At 27.9% G+C, this 17,675-nt stretch overlaps 1 protein-coding gene across 2 annotated transcripts in view; it reads right to left on the bottom strand.

Annotated features, from left to right (window-relative positions):
- Positions 1–17,675, bottom strand: part of ck (unconventional myosin-VIIa ck) — a 303,003-nt gene that overhangs the window by 97,814 nt on the left and 187,514 nt on the right. For both annotated transcript variants that reach the window (XM_075355398.1, XM_075355399.1), the window contains exon 3: positions 6,763–6,876. In XM_075355398.1, coding sequence (XP_075211513.1) covers positions 6,763–6,876 — 114 coding nt within the window. The remainder of the gene's footprint in view (positions 1–6,762; positions 6,877–17,675) is intronic.

Here is a 17,675-nt window from a genome sequence, read left to right as displayed (position 1 = left end):
TCTAATAATTTTAATAATAATTCTAATAAGAAAACTTATTTTAATAATAAAAAATAAGAAATTTAATAATACAAAATTCATTGGTTGGGATTGTCCTAACATCTGGACAAACCCAACAAATGAATCAACAAACTAACAGCAGTAATTTCATGTGAGAAAATAATGCAAAGTATAAATAGTATTGTTTTCAAATCACAGATGACATGTGAAAAGTAAATTTCTACTGGTAGTGAAGCCTCTTAAGGACAATGAACCTTAGTATACAAAAGCGTAGCATATTTTTTTATTGCATTACTATAAGTTCCTATTGCTTAAAATGTTTTTCTGTAAATAATCTAAACAGCCACAATTTCTCTCTGAAAATGCACAAAAATAAATACATAATAATAAATAGATATAATTTTTTCTATATTTTTCTCTCAATAATTTATCTTTGATTAATTATTAAATATTTTTATCATATTAACACTGACAGGAATATCTTAAGTAAAAATGTGAAAACTAAATTTTTAACATTAATAACATTAAATAATTAGTTTTTTAATGTAAAACACATAATTGGAAAATTACAAGAAAAAAATAAATTTTTATTTTCATTTCTTAAAACTTGTCCAAGTAATTGTTTTCTTTTACGAAAGTTGCATCAGAGATCTTTTCCCAATTTCAGTACAATGATTTTTGAGTTATTTAGAATAAAAATACAATCTAAAACACACACTTGCGTGCGTGCACACATACACACACACACACAGATAGAATTTTTATGATAATAATATTGTGCTTACTTTCTTTACAGGTAGAAAAAAATCAAAGTTTTACTTAACTCAGACCGTAATTTAGACATTTTTTTATATTTATTAATTTTTATTTTTATTTTATTACACATACTTAAACCCAATTACTTTAGTCTATTAACATAGATGAATTTTATAAATGTAATAAGATGCCCCAGCCCAATCTACATTATAGTCACCTAAACTGAAATTATCAGATATTCCTGAGTATATCTGTTCTTATTTACCTTCTACTCACAACATAACCATATAAAAAAGTTTATTCCTATAAAAGTTGTTTCAATTTTTACTTTCATTTTGTCTCTTGAAAATTGTTCTTTTTTTCTAAAGAGAGCAGGACATCCTGAAAATAATGACAGTTAAAGAATAGCAGTTGTTAAAAAGTGATGTTAGTGTTGTTCCTGCTTGATTACTTCACAAAAAAATAAATTGAGATAGTAAGCTTATTTGCTTTAATTTTATATAAAAGAGAAATATTGATAAAAAAGTACTCACAGCAAAATACAACAAACTTTAATTTTATACAAAAACATATAAAAAGATCTCTACAAGTCAGCTAACTTTGAGTAATGAAATTTAAAAGATTTTACATTTCACTACTTTTTACATTTCAAAGGCACTTTGAAATGCAGAGAGGGTCAAAACAAGGAAGAAATCTTTCCTTATTAGTTTTCAATTTCTTTATCGAAGAAAAAAAAACAGATGAAAAAGTCTGACTAACAATAAATTGTAAAGCACAAATCTGTTGCTTTTCACTATATGCAATTATTTCTTAGAGTTATAATGAATATAAAGAATCTGAAGTACCAAAGGCATTAGTTACTTCCTTTGGGAACTCACTAAATAGCCAGTCCTGAGAAGTAAATGTATCATTTACAGGACTGAGTGTCACCTGTATTTTGATAATGCTTGGCATACCGATATGCAATAGTATATTTTATTCGTATATGAACTGAAGACACGTAAAACAAACTGAATAAGAAACTTGTAGCGAATTTGGGTAAACGTTAATTGAACTGGTTAAATAATACAACTTTCAAGTTACATCACTTTGATGACAGATGGTAAAAAAAGAAACAATTTGGTTAATGGAGAAAGTTTTCAAAATTAAAAGAATAAAATTAGTAACCAAAAATTAAAAGAAATCAATTTATACAATCATTACAGATTTTTGATTACTGGATAGTTTCTACCAATCTAACATTCCAAAAGTATGTAAAAAGTAGAAAAGAAAAAGGATAGAGGGTGCTCAAGTTTTTAGTGATATTACGGAAAAAGTTTTAGATATTACGGAAAAATAGTATATAACATTGAGAACATATGTTCACAGTGCTGAATTGTACCTATTGACTGACTGAGTCAAAATTTTTTTTTAATCAGTAGAAATCTGTTTCATAGTAGTTGCTCACAGTAAAAATACTTAGACTGCAAAATTTTAAACTCAATTTTAAACATAAAAGTAAAAAAAATGAACTATTTAAAACATTTTTCCTTTAGCATAAGTTTTTGAATTAATATTTATTATAATGAGGTAAACAAAGTTTTGTACAAAGAAATACAATAAAGTAGTAAGATATATGAAAGAAGAGCAGGCTATCTTATATAACATGGGATCAATACACATTTATCAATCTGGTGGAACTTTTTGAAAATTCATAAATTTAACTGTGGAAGGGTTAGTTATAAATAATAGTAAAATTAAAAACAATCAACTTTGTTAAATTTTTATAAATAAATTAACGGGTCTATTAATTTTATTTAAAGTTAGGAACCAGTTAAAAATCTATGGTTAGAATATACTTATCAAAAATGACACGTGTGAAAATTAGCCATTAACATAACTTAGATAAATCTACTTTTTATATGAACTGAGTACCCTCTAACAAGACATCAAAATATGAGACAGCTTAGAATAAAATTAAGTTACATATCGAGAGCTAACTCATGATATTAAGATGGTATGCAAAAATGATAAAAGTATTTAATAAATTGCAATTGTTGGCAGAAAAATATGGAAAAATTATCTACATGCATGTGCGCCCGTGCACACACACACACACACATTCAGGGCATATCATTTTGTTTAAAAACATTTTTTGGCAATCCAATATTTTATGATTTTGAAAGACCTAGGTTCAATTCCACTTATAGATTCAACTCATGTTATTTAGATCTTATATTCACATTCCAGAATATCTTGGTAGGGTTCAAGTATGGTTGAATCAGATACAATGACAATATAACTGTAATGCTAATAATAAAGTAGTTATTCTGAGGCATCAGATAAATAAGAAATATGAATTACAACAATTAAATATATGTTAGAAGTAAAAATGATATATTTTATAAATTATTCTATTTACTGGTGCCATTTTTACTCTGATAATGTTTTCATTACTGTTTTACTTTAGAATTAAAAGTCTATGATTAAATGCAATTTACTGTTTATGTTGTGTTCCAATCACTTCAACTATCAGAGTTTTATACTTAGGGAAATAACATACTAATTTGTACATTTGTTATCATCACAATCAACATTCAAATAATGTTTACAATTTAATTATCTACATTTTTTTAATAATAAATACTATGATTTTTTTTTAATGTCTTGCAACTTATTTGTGTTAAATGACCTATCTTGGGAAAAGCTTCTACCAGATGTTATTATACAAATAGTTTTCAAACAAGGTCTTTTGAATTTATTTAAGTAACATGAAGACCATTAAAAAGTAAATGTCAGGTTTGTTTAATGAACAGATTTAAGAAATTCATCTAGAATTCAATAACAGAATTACCAAATTATTTGAAACAGTTTTTGAACTCTATCTAATCTTAGTACATTTCATTAAATAAAGTTTGTAATACATTACAATGTAACATAGATATTATTCATATCTGTAATATAGATGTAATTAATAATTATTTAATACCACATCATATCCTTAATTATGTACAGTATTACAAGTGGGAAATAAACAATTTTGGCACTTGTAATACTATCTTAATTTGATGTCTAATAAACTTTCACTTGAATTTGTTTTGTTTTAAACCACATAGGCATATATCCTATCATTGTTTCAGATACACACAATATCTGATAAATATCTTTTGGCAATTAAAAGTACTTTGCAATGCTATACGATTATATAATTCTACGCAAGAATAAAAAAAATTGTTTTTCATGAATAATGTACTATAAATCATTGAAACATATAGAAAGTGTTATACTAACAATGTTTTTTCAAAAATTATGAATGAAATTTATTATTGTAATGTATTCATCAAATGTATTGAAAATAATAATTAAAAAAAATATAAATATTGTATGTATAATATTAAATGAAATGTTACATTCAGTAAGTTATTTTTGTATTAAAACTGCCTCCCCACTTACAAACTTTTTCTTATATAAATTAAATCATTTCAAATTATTTTATTTTTATAAAATTTTACAAAAAAAATTTGAAACACAGTGATTCAGATAGTTTAAACAAATTTTTTAAATTTTAGTATCCATGCTATACTGTAATAGGCTTTTAGCTATTTTTTTACAAATCTGTATGTTTTGACCCTTTTCTTTGAAACTACTCCCAGAAAAGTAAATAAATATTACATAAAAATAACTATAAAACACTAAAATTTATAAAAATATTTGGTATTCTTTACGCATTAATTTTTATTTCTCAATAGTTAATTAAGATGTTTTTTTTTTCATTTCATATTTACAGAAATTAATAACTATCATAAATTTTATTTACATTCTGTTAAAGAAAAGACCATTAAAAAGAAATATAATATTAAATACAGTTCATAGAACAGAAAGTGAGAGTGCAGTATTGTCACAAAAAATGGCAACTTTTATACTACTCATGTTTAAATCTATTTAACTAACTCTACTGAAAGTATATTTTATTGGAAAAAACTTAAACTTATGAAGTTAATACAATTATTTGTAATTGGAAGATATTTAAAAAAAAATACATTACAACTACTGGTAATGTAGTTTAGATGCAGAACAAGGTAGTAGTTGCTTCTCCTAATAACTTAATGCTGGGACAGTTGAATTACACGGATTAAACAAAGAGTGCCAACAAAACCAAAATCAATATATCAATTCTTGTTAAGTATATTAAATATTACTGAGATATTATGTTCAGGAGGATGCTTATCTGAAATGTTTGTTTACTGAATGTTTTGAATTTTTTCTAGTAGAGTTTACATTCATTTAAAAAACTCATCTACTTACATGTGTATCAATAGTCAAGAAAACCCCCACAAAAAATTTACTATATGTGAGCCCTTTCTTTGTTTATATAACTATTCCATATAATTTCCTATAAGTAACATGTAATTTAAAGATATTCAATGTTATATCATATTTACTGATAACAAGGGCTAAAAAATGAATTAAACTTTACTTAAGAGTGAGTAATGTGGGGAATAGTAGATATAGAACATTTTACTGAAATTTTAACTGAATATGTGAATCAATTTAATAAGCATTATATGTGAAACTAACCTCTAGCATCTATTCATGCTTCAGTAGTGTGACATTTTACTTGTTTGAAAATATACAGTCAACTTGTAACTTCAAAGATGAATTAAAGATATGTCAAATAGATAAAAGCATATGTTTATTTTATCATATTTTTAATAAAATGGGAAATCTTAAAAAGAGAAGAACTGATCTTACACAGAAGAAGCACAGAAAGACTGGATAAGAATGCAGTATTGGGAGTGCATTATATACATTTACTTTTCTCCACTTATTAATTGCATTTGAAAAATTAATTTACAATTAACCAAGTTATATTGAGTATTAAGGAGCTCTTGATACCAAATCTGTTTCAGCCATTTGTAAGACAAATATATCAATGTTTTTACAAATCATTGAATTTCAAGTCATATATTTGTGAAGACTGTAGTATATCAATATATGTAATATTATTTTTTGTATTGCAAATATTTATTCCACATCAGATGAAAACATATTTCTTTATTAAATTTCTTTTTGTATTTAATTGCATTTAGTACTTTTAAATATATAAAATCAAACACTGAAATTGTATATTTAAGAACACAAATTACTGGTCCATCTTAGTAAAGATTAAAATTCTGATAAAAAAACAAATTTTAGATGATGTGGGTTTTTGCTCACATAAAATTGTTTTTAGCAATGCATTATCGTTCACATCAGTGAGGTGTCATTGCATTTGATTTTAAATGAAATAACTAGTGTCATTTTTTACATGGAGGTGATATATATTTGTACAAAACTAACTTGTTAAATGGATAGGTAGCCATTCAAAAACAGTTATACATTAGTGTATATAATTTTATATTATAACAATACTTTTTGGTTAATTCAAGTTCTTCCAATTTGACAAAGAGAAGCAAATAGTTACCAACTGCTCTAGCTGAGATCATAATGCAACAATAGGAACAGCACTAGTCACTGATTAAAGCTACTTGTGTGCAAATCCTTTCATGTTGATAAAAATTATTTTATTAACATAAAAATTTTGTTTCAGTCTGACATAAAACAATTATTCATTTTATATAAAATTAATCTTACTAAAAAAAGTTAAAATTATTTATCACGTAAAAAAGATAAAATAACATATTTAGTTTTAAATAGTAATCACACCATGAAGCAACTGATGTATTGTTTTTATGCAAAATACATTAACAAAATGATAAGTTTGTTAATGAGTACATAAAATGTAGCCCTAATTTGCATTAGAAATTAGTAGTTTGACAATATCTTCAATGGAAAAATAATGATAATATATAATAACTATAATAGTAATACGAGTAACAAATAATACATAACACAATTTAGACAAATCAGCTAATCATTCAACATTGCTGGTATATTTTTTATTCATATTCAAGGACTACAGGCACGTTTACATGCTAATGCTGTAATAATCTCTTTTTTCTTATGTTCAATTAATGCAATTCATACCTTGCCGTCATCATCTTTCACAAGGATTCTTTTTCCTTCAGCTGAGACCACTCGAGCTCCAATAGCAACATCAAACTCTCGTCCTGATACAGGCTCAATCCAGATGTAATCTCCCTGAAATAGTATAAATAAATCTTTTATTAAATCTAGTAGAATGATTGTTTTGCAATTTATTAAATAAACTATTTGTCTAATATAAACTTATTATAGTAAATTATAAATTTACTAGTACATCTTAAACTGATTTAACCTTTTTTATGCTGCATCTCAGCATATGAATTATTTGAATTTCACTGTACTTAGTGAGTTCACTCCTCCAAACTGTAACACCAAAAACCTATTATTAATTTTTTGTTTCATTACAGGAGATATTTCTTGTGCAGAAGGATTTCTTTCAGAAATTTGTTTGAAATAGGAAAAATTGCTTTCTTTAAGAATGTAGTAATTTCTAAACTACTTTCATTAAGAATATGAATATTTGCTGGCGTACTCAAAAAATATATAGTTTTGAAGAAGACCTGATCATTTTCCTTTATTAATAAAGTTTCTAGGTTATTTTATGTAGATCATTTTACATAAATAATTATATAAAAAGTACAAGCTTTAAAACAATGTATTTATCAAATTCCTGGTTTGCACGTAATTCTAAAACCATGTTTCAACTACTATTATATAGATGTTTTACTACCCAAAACTATGAAATTTGTATATAAAATTCATTCATTGTTTTTTAAGCTGGTATTTGACTAATTCTCCCTTCCTTAATGTTTTGTGCTAATCTTTTTTCTTTAAGTATTATTCTTAATCCTCAATTGTTTCCTTCATGTATAACTCTTAACTCTTTCTCTATTTCTATTCTCTATACTGCAGTTATCATTCAGAAAACATATATTTAAACAAAATTTATTTTATAAAATAATTAAAAAGCATACCTAACTCATTAATTTATTTACAATATAGTGTTAAAGACATAAATCTAAGTGGATGTTCAATGAAACTAATACATTAATAAATTGCATTTAAGTTAAACTGATGCAAGATTTACATATAAAAGTTTGCTGCTGCAATTTTAACAGTAAGACTTAAGTATTAAAAATTAATTTAAAATAAAAAAAAAATTATTATAAAAAAGTAACAAAGTTATTTAAAAAATCTTCACCTTCATGGAGGTTAAACAAATGTATAAGTCCATATAATGTATAAAATAATTCACAAGATTATTAAAAAATGTTTACTTTAAACTATGTTTAAAAGCTTTTCTTAAACTTTCATAAACATTATTGAGGTTTTAGTGTGGCGAGTTTTCATAATAGAATGAACATGAAATTACAATGATATTGAAAACTAGGTTATGATTAATAATGTAATCAACACTCTTTGCTGAAAACCAGTAATAATCCTTAATCTGTCCACAGTAACACATGTTATAGTTAAAATGATTATGCTATGCAAAAGTAAGCGTGTGACAAGTCACAACAGGTTTAGTTGTTTAATACTTAGTTGAATTAATTTACTTTTTAATATTGCAATGTTTATGATTACTCTTCCTGATTATGCCTGAGGTTTAAAATTATTATTTAGTTAGTAGTTCTGTTGTCATTATTAATTTTTTATTCAGTGTATTTGAGAATTTATGTTTAGCATTTTTTCTCTTTAGAAAAACCTTGCTGGATTAAGATCACAAACTGTTTGTTGATGTAGTTTTCTTGAAAAATTTTTTTGTTATGTTAGTGATAACACATTAATAGACTTTTGTAAATATAAATCAAGCTTTAAAATTAAAGTAATAAACTGTATGTGGTTTTAAAAGCCTATGTTGTATAATGCACTATTCCAGTTTCATTTCAACTGTCCATTCTTCTCATTTTAATATTACTGCCTTTACTAACATTGTACATGATTGTTAAATAAAACTAATTTAGTTTTAATTTTTAATTTTAGTTGATGACTAAATTAATTTTTTATTTTTAATTGTACATTAAAACTAAAAATTTACATTTTTTTATTTTTAATGTTACATTTATGCTTAATGTTTAATATACAATGTTATTTGATGTTTAATATATATCAAATAATTATATTTTCTTTACAATACCTAATATTTTTAAAAAGTTGTAATTAGAGATTTGTGCTGGCAAATCTCTAATTACCACTTTTTAGTGCACGTAACGCAGATATCTCTAAAATAGGCATGACGTAATATTATGTTAAGGTTATTGTAAACATTCTTATTCTTTATTGATATATATCAATAGAATTTATCTCATAAAAAGTAGAAAAATAATTTCATTATGCTATTGCTTGAATAATGAATGCAAAATAACCAGATGATTTGATATTTGAACATGATCTAAATTTGAGAAATTAATTTTATGCTTATTTTATATCTTAATAAATTACCTAAATGGAATTATTTCTTTCTGCAACATGACCAAATCACCTATACAAAGTTTATGACATTCTTTGGGGAAAAGTAACTTATTAGAGCGGGTGGCGTATTGTTGTGCACATAGACTGATGGTTGGATTACCGTGCTATTAACTTTCCTAACTACTCTGACAATGTACTGCATACTATGTAAGAGCACGAAGCTATATGAGATGTTTTCATAAAGGAATGAGTATCTAACTGTTCCACCTGTCCAATCAATCTATCTCTCTCGCAAGCAATGTGCACAGCTATATGCCGCTCGCTATATACAGAGTGAGCAACATCAGACCGAACCTATAACATAAACACTGTAGAATCAGTAGATTATGTTGGAATGAAATTTTATGAATGAAACGGTTAAATTAAATACGAAAAACATAAAATGTAATTTAAATGTTACATTCATTTACCTTATTGTTACAAAAGATGTCAAAATGACCACTCTGGGCATCAATGCACTTTTATGCTTGACTGATCGTATTATGAGTCGTCTGATGCAAAACGTTGTTGTCAATTGCGTTGATTTCTTGTTAAATGTTCACCTTCAGTTCATCAATATTGTGAGGATTAAATGCATAAACTCTCTCCTTTAAGTGGTCCCAAAGGAAAAATCGCACTCTGGGGAACAAGGAGGCCATCGTCCTCTGCTGACAGCTCCTTCATTGTGAAAACTGCATGAATGTGATTCATCAAATGTTTGATGTGTGAGATCTTCTTCCGTCTTCTGGAATGAAGCTGTATTATTCTTCATTATCATTAATTGCGCATACAATTCTTTGGAAATTGTGAGGTAAACTTGTGTATTGACAGTCTGGTCAAAAAATATTAGTCCCACTTTACGATTACCGGAAACAGAACACCAAACACCAATTTTCTCATCGTTAAGTGGACGCTTGAATATCTTGTGAGGATTCCTCAACATCCAATATCTAGTGTTCTGCGAATTAACATGACCAGATAAATGAAACCATGCCTCGCCTGACATGAAATACATTGGATCTATCTGTCCACTAACAATGTATTCGAGAAGCGAGTTTAAATAATCAAGTCATTTCGGTTTATCTGTCTCCTTCAGTTGTTGCACAGCTGTAACACGGTATGGTTTCAATTTTAATTCATGAATAATTTTACAACAAGATGTGAATTTAACACCAGATTGTTGGGGTAACTTGCATACTAATTTTTTTGGATTGGCAGTAATTCTCCTTTTAATATCGGCAATGGCTTGTGGCTTGTGGAGTCATAACGGAAAGTTGCCTACTTTGTTTTGCATTTGAAAGTGAACCAGGTGTATGCCATTTTTTAACTAAATCATGTATGCTACTCTTTGCTGGGATACAGGTATTCAAAAATTTTTATATGAATACTTGATGTGATTCTTCAAACGATCCAGAATGAATATATGCCTCAACTACAGCTAATCTCTTCTGGACTGAATAAGGCATTTTATACAAACAATACTTCTTTGCAACAAAACATGTACTGCACTGACACATAACCACCTGACAAACAGCAGCAACAATCAATAGTAAAATATACATCCACTAGTCGCACTAGTCTTTCATAAATAGTGTTGGGTAGTGGTTTCATTATGGGTTCAGTTTTATGTTGCTCACCCTGTATTTCATATACTTTAAAAAAAGGGACTGACTTTTGAGATAATAGAAAGACTTGCCAGCTTATGTAGCTAGTATGAAATGGACTTAAAGAGGTGAGAATATAAGTGAGAGGGATTGATTTGATAAACCTACAGACCTGCCTTTTATAATGATATACACTTTCTTTTATAGACACTTTCTTAGATAGATGTTGCACGCTTCAGAGACAATGAAAGAGTGCTCTAATTATGTGTTCTTGTGTGCAGTTTTATGGGTAGTGGCAACTTGTGTATTACTGAGGTCTTTTCACTAGCATTTCATTCAGACACAAATATCAATCATCTTTTCAAAATAGTAAAAGTATTGTTACATCTTAAGTTAAATGTGTTTAAAGTTAAAATAAACATCTTAAGTTAAAATTAACTTAAATGTTAATTAAAAATATAAATTAAACAATACTGTTATCATAAAATAAAAAATAACTTCAAAAAGGTACGTATACTTTGTCTAGTTTTTAGACAATTAGATAAAATACAGGCCATCAGTTATAGTTCTGATGGAATCTTCAACCACAGTACTTTTTAAATGTACTACACCATTTTAGTATTTCCTGTTGATTATTTATCATATTTAACAGCAGATAGAAAAACTGTAGGTAGGTTTTATACTATTAGGCTTTTACCTTGGAAATTATTGTTGATTTTTTTATTTTATTTATGATAACAGTTTATTTTAAACTGTTCTTAATTCAATCATAAAGTAAAATATGTTGAATCACAATGTTTAAAACTTCACCTGAATCAGCATTCCAACTATAATTTACTGCCATATCGTTTAAAAATTTTGAATTAACAAAGCACTAACTCTTCTTAATTTATGACCCACTTTGTATATTTTATATTATTTGACCATAAATTATGCAAAACAAAATTTAAATTTTGAAGTAACCCAAAATATGGAGGCAAAAGAGGTCACATTAAAACATAAATAGAAATATAAGTAAACCACTATATTTAAAGCTCCGATTAATTATGATTGTTAACCTCCACATTTGTAATATAACTGAAATTAAAAATAATCTATGATCAACAAAGCTAGAGAAGAAACTTTCAAAATTACTTAAAAATCAACTTGAAAGGCTGTTTTGGAGAAGTTTGTGAAAGGTTTTATGACTGTAACTAAAAATATGGCTTAAAAGAAAACATTGTAAATTATTATTATTCTCATGTAAATACCCAGAAGTCTCCTGATATCCCATGCAGCTTTCTGGATTTGGGACATGCATCCTTTGTTTGTGACATGTGAATAAGATGTAGTCTTGCATAGACTCAGGCTGAACATACCTGAGTATATATATTTTAAATTAACATGCGAGACATTGTAAATATTATTTAATAAAAAAAAGCCTATTAGGATAAAATCCTGTTCGTTTCTTTTTGTTCATTTTATGTCATTAACTTGTGTAATTTCTATATCTGATCAGTGATATTTAAGATAAGAATCAATACAATTATTGAAATCTATTTACATCAAAGCTTGACTACATAACTACAATATATAACCTCTACCACAAAGAAACAAGAGATGACAGCAAGTACCTAAAGATGAGAATATAGCTTATGGAAAGTTTCACTAAACTCGCAGATTGGTATTGTAGAAGCAAGTGATAACTTAACACACAAAATTACAAAAAGCAGAATATTTCTAATTTAGAACCAACAAATATTTTTAATAATTAGTATAATTACTAAAAACATTTTTGGAATGTTTCTGACAGTTAGTAAAACATACTAGTTATCAGTAAATGTCGACTGAAAGGTTAATTAGCTAGAATTATCTGTAACAGTGCTGCCTATAATACAAGTGTGTAGGTGTTTGCTGTCTATTGGTAAATCAGCATTGTTCATAATATCACTTTCTGCTCTAATTTCATAGCACGTTCTCATTTTTACAATTAATTATAAATATCAATTTTTAATCATTTCTTTTACATAAGTAGGATATTGCTGGAGTATTATCAGCGATTTATAAACAAAGCCTGTTTAATTTATTGCTTTTGAGTATTTTTCATGTCATTAAACAATAAGAAAAAGTTTAAAAATGACATATATTTAAAACAACTCAATCTGTTAATTGTTATTGAAAATGATTAAAGCAATAAACTTATTTATTTATTCATTTTGGCAAATATAGTTTTATGCCCAATTACAATTACTTATTGTTGGATGAGAAATAAATTTTGTAGCATGAGAAAAATGCCACGCCAAACCAGGATTCAAACCTAGCGCCTTCTAGATGAAAGGCAGAGACGTTGCCACTCCACCATGGTGACCAGCATAATATTCTCTCTTGTGTGACGATAGTTTTTAATGGTAAATGTGATTTAAATAATTAATAAAATGCAATTTAGTTTTCATAGAAAAATAAGCTGTCACTGAACTGGTGAACAAGTCAAGACTTTTACCCATTATTGATGATGATGTATGACATGATTGAGAATGTGGAGATAGTAAAGCAGATGATGCATTGGAGCAGATTATCATCGTAACCAAGATGTACCCATAGTTTCACTAGTATTGAGCAACAGTTCTCTAAATTTAGTATATGAGATAAATCCAACTTAAAATAACTTCAGTGATAATAATGAAGATGACAGTAATGCTAATCCAACTTATAAAATGGATGAAAATATTTTGAAGAATAGTTTTTATCATTTGTATCTGCCGAAAGAAAAATATAAGCATAATAAACCTGTGATATTTTGTATGATCAGAATTTTAGTCTGGGTGACTCAAATCTTAAAGATTATTTAGTAATTGAATTTACAAATGCAAATTTTTCATTTACTTTTTCAAAAACAAAACTTTGCAACACACGAGTCTTAATGGTTTTATACTCTTAACTGTCCAGAGGTTACAATGAAGATTTTTTATTTAATTTTCAGACGATTTTTAAACAAAATTATTGAAGAATCAAACTTGTTTCACAGGCAAAATAATGTAAAACTGATCTCAAAAAAGTTGAACTTATGGAATTCTTTGAATTGTTGGATTTCATATTTTACCAATTATGTGGGTTTATTGGTTTTCCCAATTTTATATTCCATGTTGATGCAATACCCCAAGTAATGTCATTGTGAGGGATCTAAAATCCTGTGATACTTACACTTTTAATGGTATTCTAAAATATTAATGGGTATAACTGACTTGGAATATTTTTCTAATATGCCGGTAAAACAAGAACTCAAGAATTGGGTACTATAATGTGCTGTAACTAACATTTTTTTGTGTTTTGATATGTACGAGATTAAAGAATGAAATTGAGAGAACATGTTATGTCAGGGTTTAGCAATACTATTTAATGTTTAGGCTACAACTTTTCTTTAACTGATTTTTAATAAGTATACATTTCTTAAAAAAAACAAAAAAAAACGATTATGTATATTAATTCAAAAAGTGATTTTTGGATTAATATAGGGAGTGACAGGAAGTTTTTCCTCCATCAAACACGATATAAAGTTAACGTTGTTGCAACTGGTGTAATTTCACAATAAAATGAAAGGGTAGAGGAAAGAATGCAGTTAACACTAAATCCTAAGTCAATGTAATTTCCAGTACCGAAATCCTAGGCATTTTAGGTTATTTTGAAAAAAATTATAACTATCTTCTTTGTAACCATAAATTAATAAATCTTATATGCTTTGAATAATCGCAATTTGTAGTTAGTAATCCAAAACAAAAAAAAAGACAGCATTTTGTTGTACTTAGCAAAAACGTTATGACAATTTGAATCCGATGCAAAAATTGTCTCCCAATTACTCCAAACATTATTTGGTTTCAATTTATTATTTATTTTTAGTTTATCTTTAGTTTATACATTTAGCATATTTATTAGTGTCAGATATGATGAGCTTTACAATTAGACTCAGAAAAAACATCAAGTGATGTTGATGTCTTATCTACAGCAGTTGTTATGTCGCTAAACTCATTGAAAGCAAATAATAAATATTAAAAAATAAAACAGACGCACCTGGAAAAATCAACTCGCATTAGAAAAAAATAATAGCACGTCAACCACACAATGTAAACAAACTTTACCGGCTTTAAATATACGAATATGTTAGAAAACTAACTGACTAAAAAGAATAAAAGAACACAGTAATTCTTTCATTATTAAAAACTAAACATATTAGTTGATTGATATCTTAACAAAATATCAACACAAGCACACAATACGCAATGCCACGACCGAAATGGCCCAACCTAGCTTTTCGCCGGCAAGAAAAACTTGAATAATATTATGTAGTTTCCAATATATCTACCAGATCGCGGTAAGGGATATCTCTTATACATTTAGCATATTTATTAGTGTCAGATATGATGAGCTTTACAATTAGACTCAGAAAAAACCAGAGAAGACATCAAATGATGATGTTGATTTCTTATCTACAGCAGTTGATGACACTAAATTCATTGAAATCAGGCAAAACCGTTCAAAATGAAGATTCATTTTATGAATCTATTCACGAGGATAGCCCACGTGCCCGTTGTAATAGAATTAAATGTAGGACGTAAGTTGTACTCAGGCATGGGATTTAAAGTATTAAATGTAGTTTCCAATATGCATGATCATGATGACTTACAGAAGTTGAGTTAAAGAATTAAATGTACAAAAGCAGTGGCCAATTATAATAAATACACGGGTGGAGTTGATTATTTTAGAGAATTTACGATCCACTTACAGTACAGTTAAAAATAGAGAAGATGGTGGTTGAGAATATTTTATTTTTATTGGACTGGTAATTGTAAATTCATTCATTCTATATTCAAGTGTTACAAAAATAATAGGTCAGAAAAAGTTAAAAAACATTTTGCGTGTATAAAGAAATAATCAGAGGAAATTATTGGTAATTTCTCCAGCCAAAGCACAAATTCTTCAGCTTTAGAGAAAGGGGAATAAGTAGGAGGGTAAGCTAATGATATTCTGATGGAAGATACTAGAGGCGTTACTTCCAACAATAATATTTATTTCAAGCAGGCATTGTTCCATTAGTAGTAAAGAAAATATGCATTAACGACACTGATCTCTGCTGGGAACTAAATAAAACCATTGTACGCTTGCGCGATTATAATCGTGATGGTAGGGATTTTTATTTTACTCAAGTCAGATAACCGAATTAGACAATAATTTTACGACTGCTGTATATATTCAATCAATAGTTTTTTTTATTATTTATGAAAAACAACTTATTAATTCACAATAATTACGCAAGTTTTACATTTCTTACAGTGTTATAACCTCAAATCTTATTTTGTACTTCCTTAAAGTAAGATACATCTTTCAATTTCGTATCTTTTGCTTTACAAAACACACACTTCCGCATGATTTTTACTCAAAAATTTATTTTCAATTTACAAGTATTCACAATCACAATCAGTTGTTTTTTTAATGCAATAAAAATAGGTCACTTTATTCAAAATACAAAATCAGTACACTTCTACTGCATCGGCTTCAATTTAAAACGTGGTTTTATCCTTACTCTTACACTTACCTTTACGCATGCGCTATTTCATTTTATTTAGTTCTACCACACTCATTTGGTGGCGCCAGTTTATGCTTCAAATTTTACTAACTCCAACATGTGGGTCCCCTATCCAGTTATATATAGATCAGTGATTATCGGCATGGTACGTAAAGCAATACAATGCAAACCATGTTCTGCACCATTTCATAAGGTTTTAGTCAAACTTAATTTTTTAAATTATAGATTTTATTTTGCATCACAAAAAATAAGAAGTGTCAATATTAATTTAATGAAAAAATGTTAAATTGATTTATATTATAAATTTATAATGAATTTTTTTTGCTATAATGTATTCTTTATTAATAAGTAAACAGATATTAAACATTTATTTGTAGCATATTTAAGCAGTTAAAAAAGTAATTTTTTTAACTGCTGTTTTATTCTTCAGGACATGAACCAATAAATGAAACATGATAGTCCATTTCATTTAGAAAAAATTGAGTTTCCAGCAACATACGAGGATAAGTCAATTATTATCCGCAATTTAGTTATATTTTTGTTTATGTTGGTAGTACTGTCGTGTTGCGTAGAAGATGCATGCGTGGTTTAATTGTTACGTCTATGCAGGTTTGATGCTGCTAGGTTAGTTCCATTATCGCTGTCCTGCCGTTAACTATGGCTACTCCGCTTTCTGTTTACACCAAAGAAGAGCAACGTTTAGTGATCCGTTTTTGTGGTCGAAATGTGTAGCAGGGGCCGAAATTCATCGAAGACTTTCGGTACAGTACGGGAACAGTGTGTTGCCGCAACGGATTGTCTACGAATGGATTGAAAAATGTAAAAATGGTCGCACAACGAAGGAGCCGGACGACCATTTACCGCCACAAATGAGGAAAACATTGCGCGTGCACGTGACATGGTTTTCTTAGACAGATTAGTAACTTATTGATGAAGTGGCACATCGTCTGCAAATTAGTCACGGTTCTGCCTACGAAATCATCCACAACAGACTTGGGTTTCATAAAGTCTGTGCAAGCGCAACTCACACAGTTGCGCTTAACAAATAAACAAATGCGTTTGGACATCTGCCAGAAACATTTGGATCGCTATGGTAACGAAAGGGACATCTTCTTAGATAGAATCATCACTGGTGACGAAATATGGATCCATGATTACAAGCCGGAGAGTAAACGGCAGAGTATGGAATGGAAACATCCAAATTAGCTCTGCAAAACACGTTCAAGACCCAACTATCCGCAGGAAAACTGATGCTTACGGTTTTTTGGGACTCACAAGGCCCAGTACTGGAACATTATGAGGAAAGGGGCACGACAATAAACAGTGAGATATTTACTGCCAAG

This window comes from Lycorma delicatula, chromosome 2 (genome assembly GCF_047948215.1).
Source record: "Lycorma delicatula isolate Av1 chromosome 2, ASM4794821v1, whole genome shotgun sequence".
Classification (NCBI taxonomy): domain Eukaryota; kingdom Metazoa; phylum Arthropoda; class Insecta; order Hemiptera; family Fulgoridae; genus Lycorma; species Lycorma delicatula.
The sequence above is the reverse complement of the archived record's forward strand: the minus strand, read 5'-3'. Positions and strand labels throughout refer to the sequence as shown.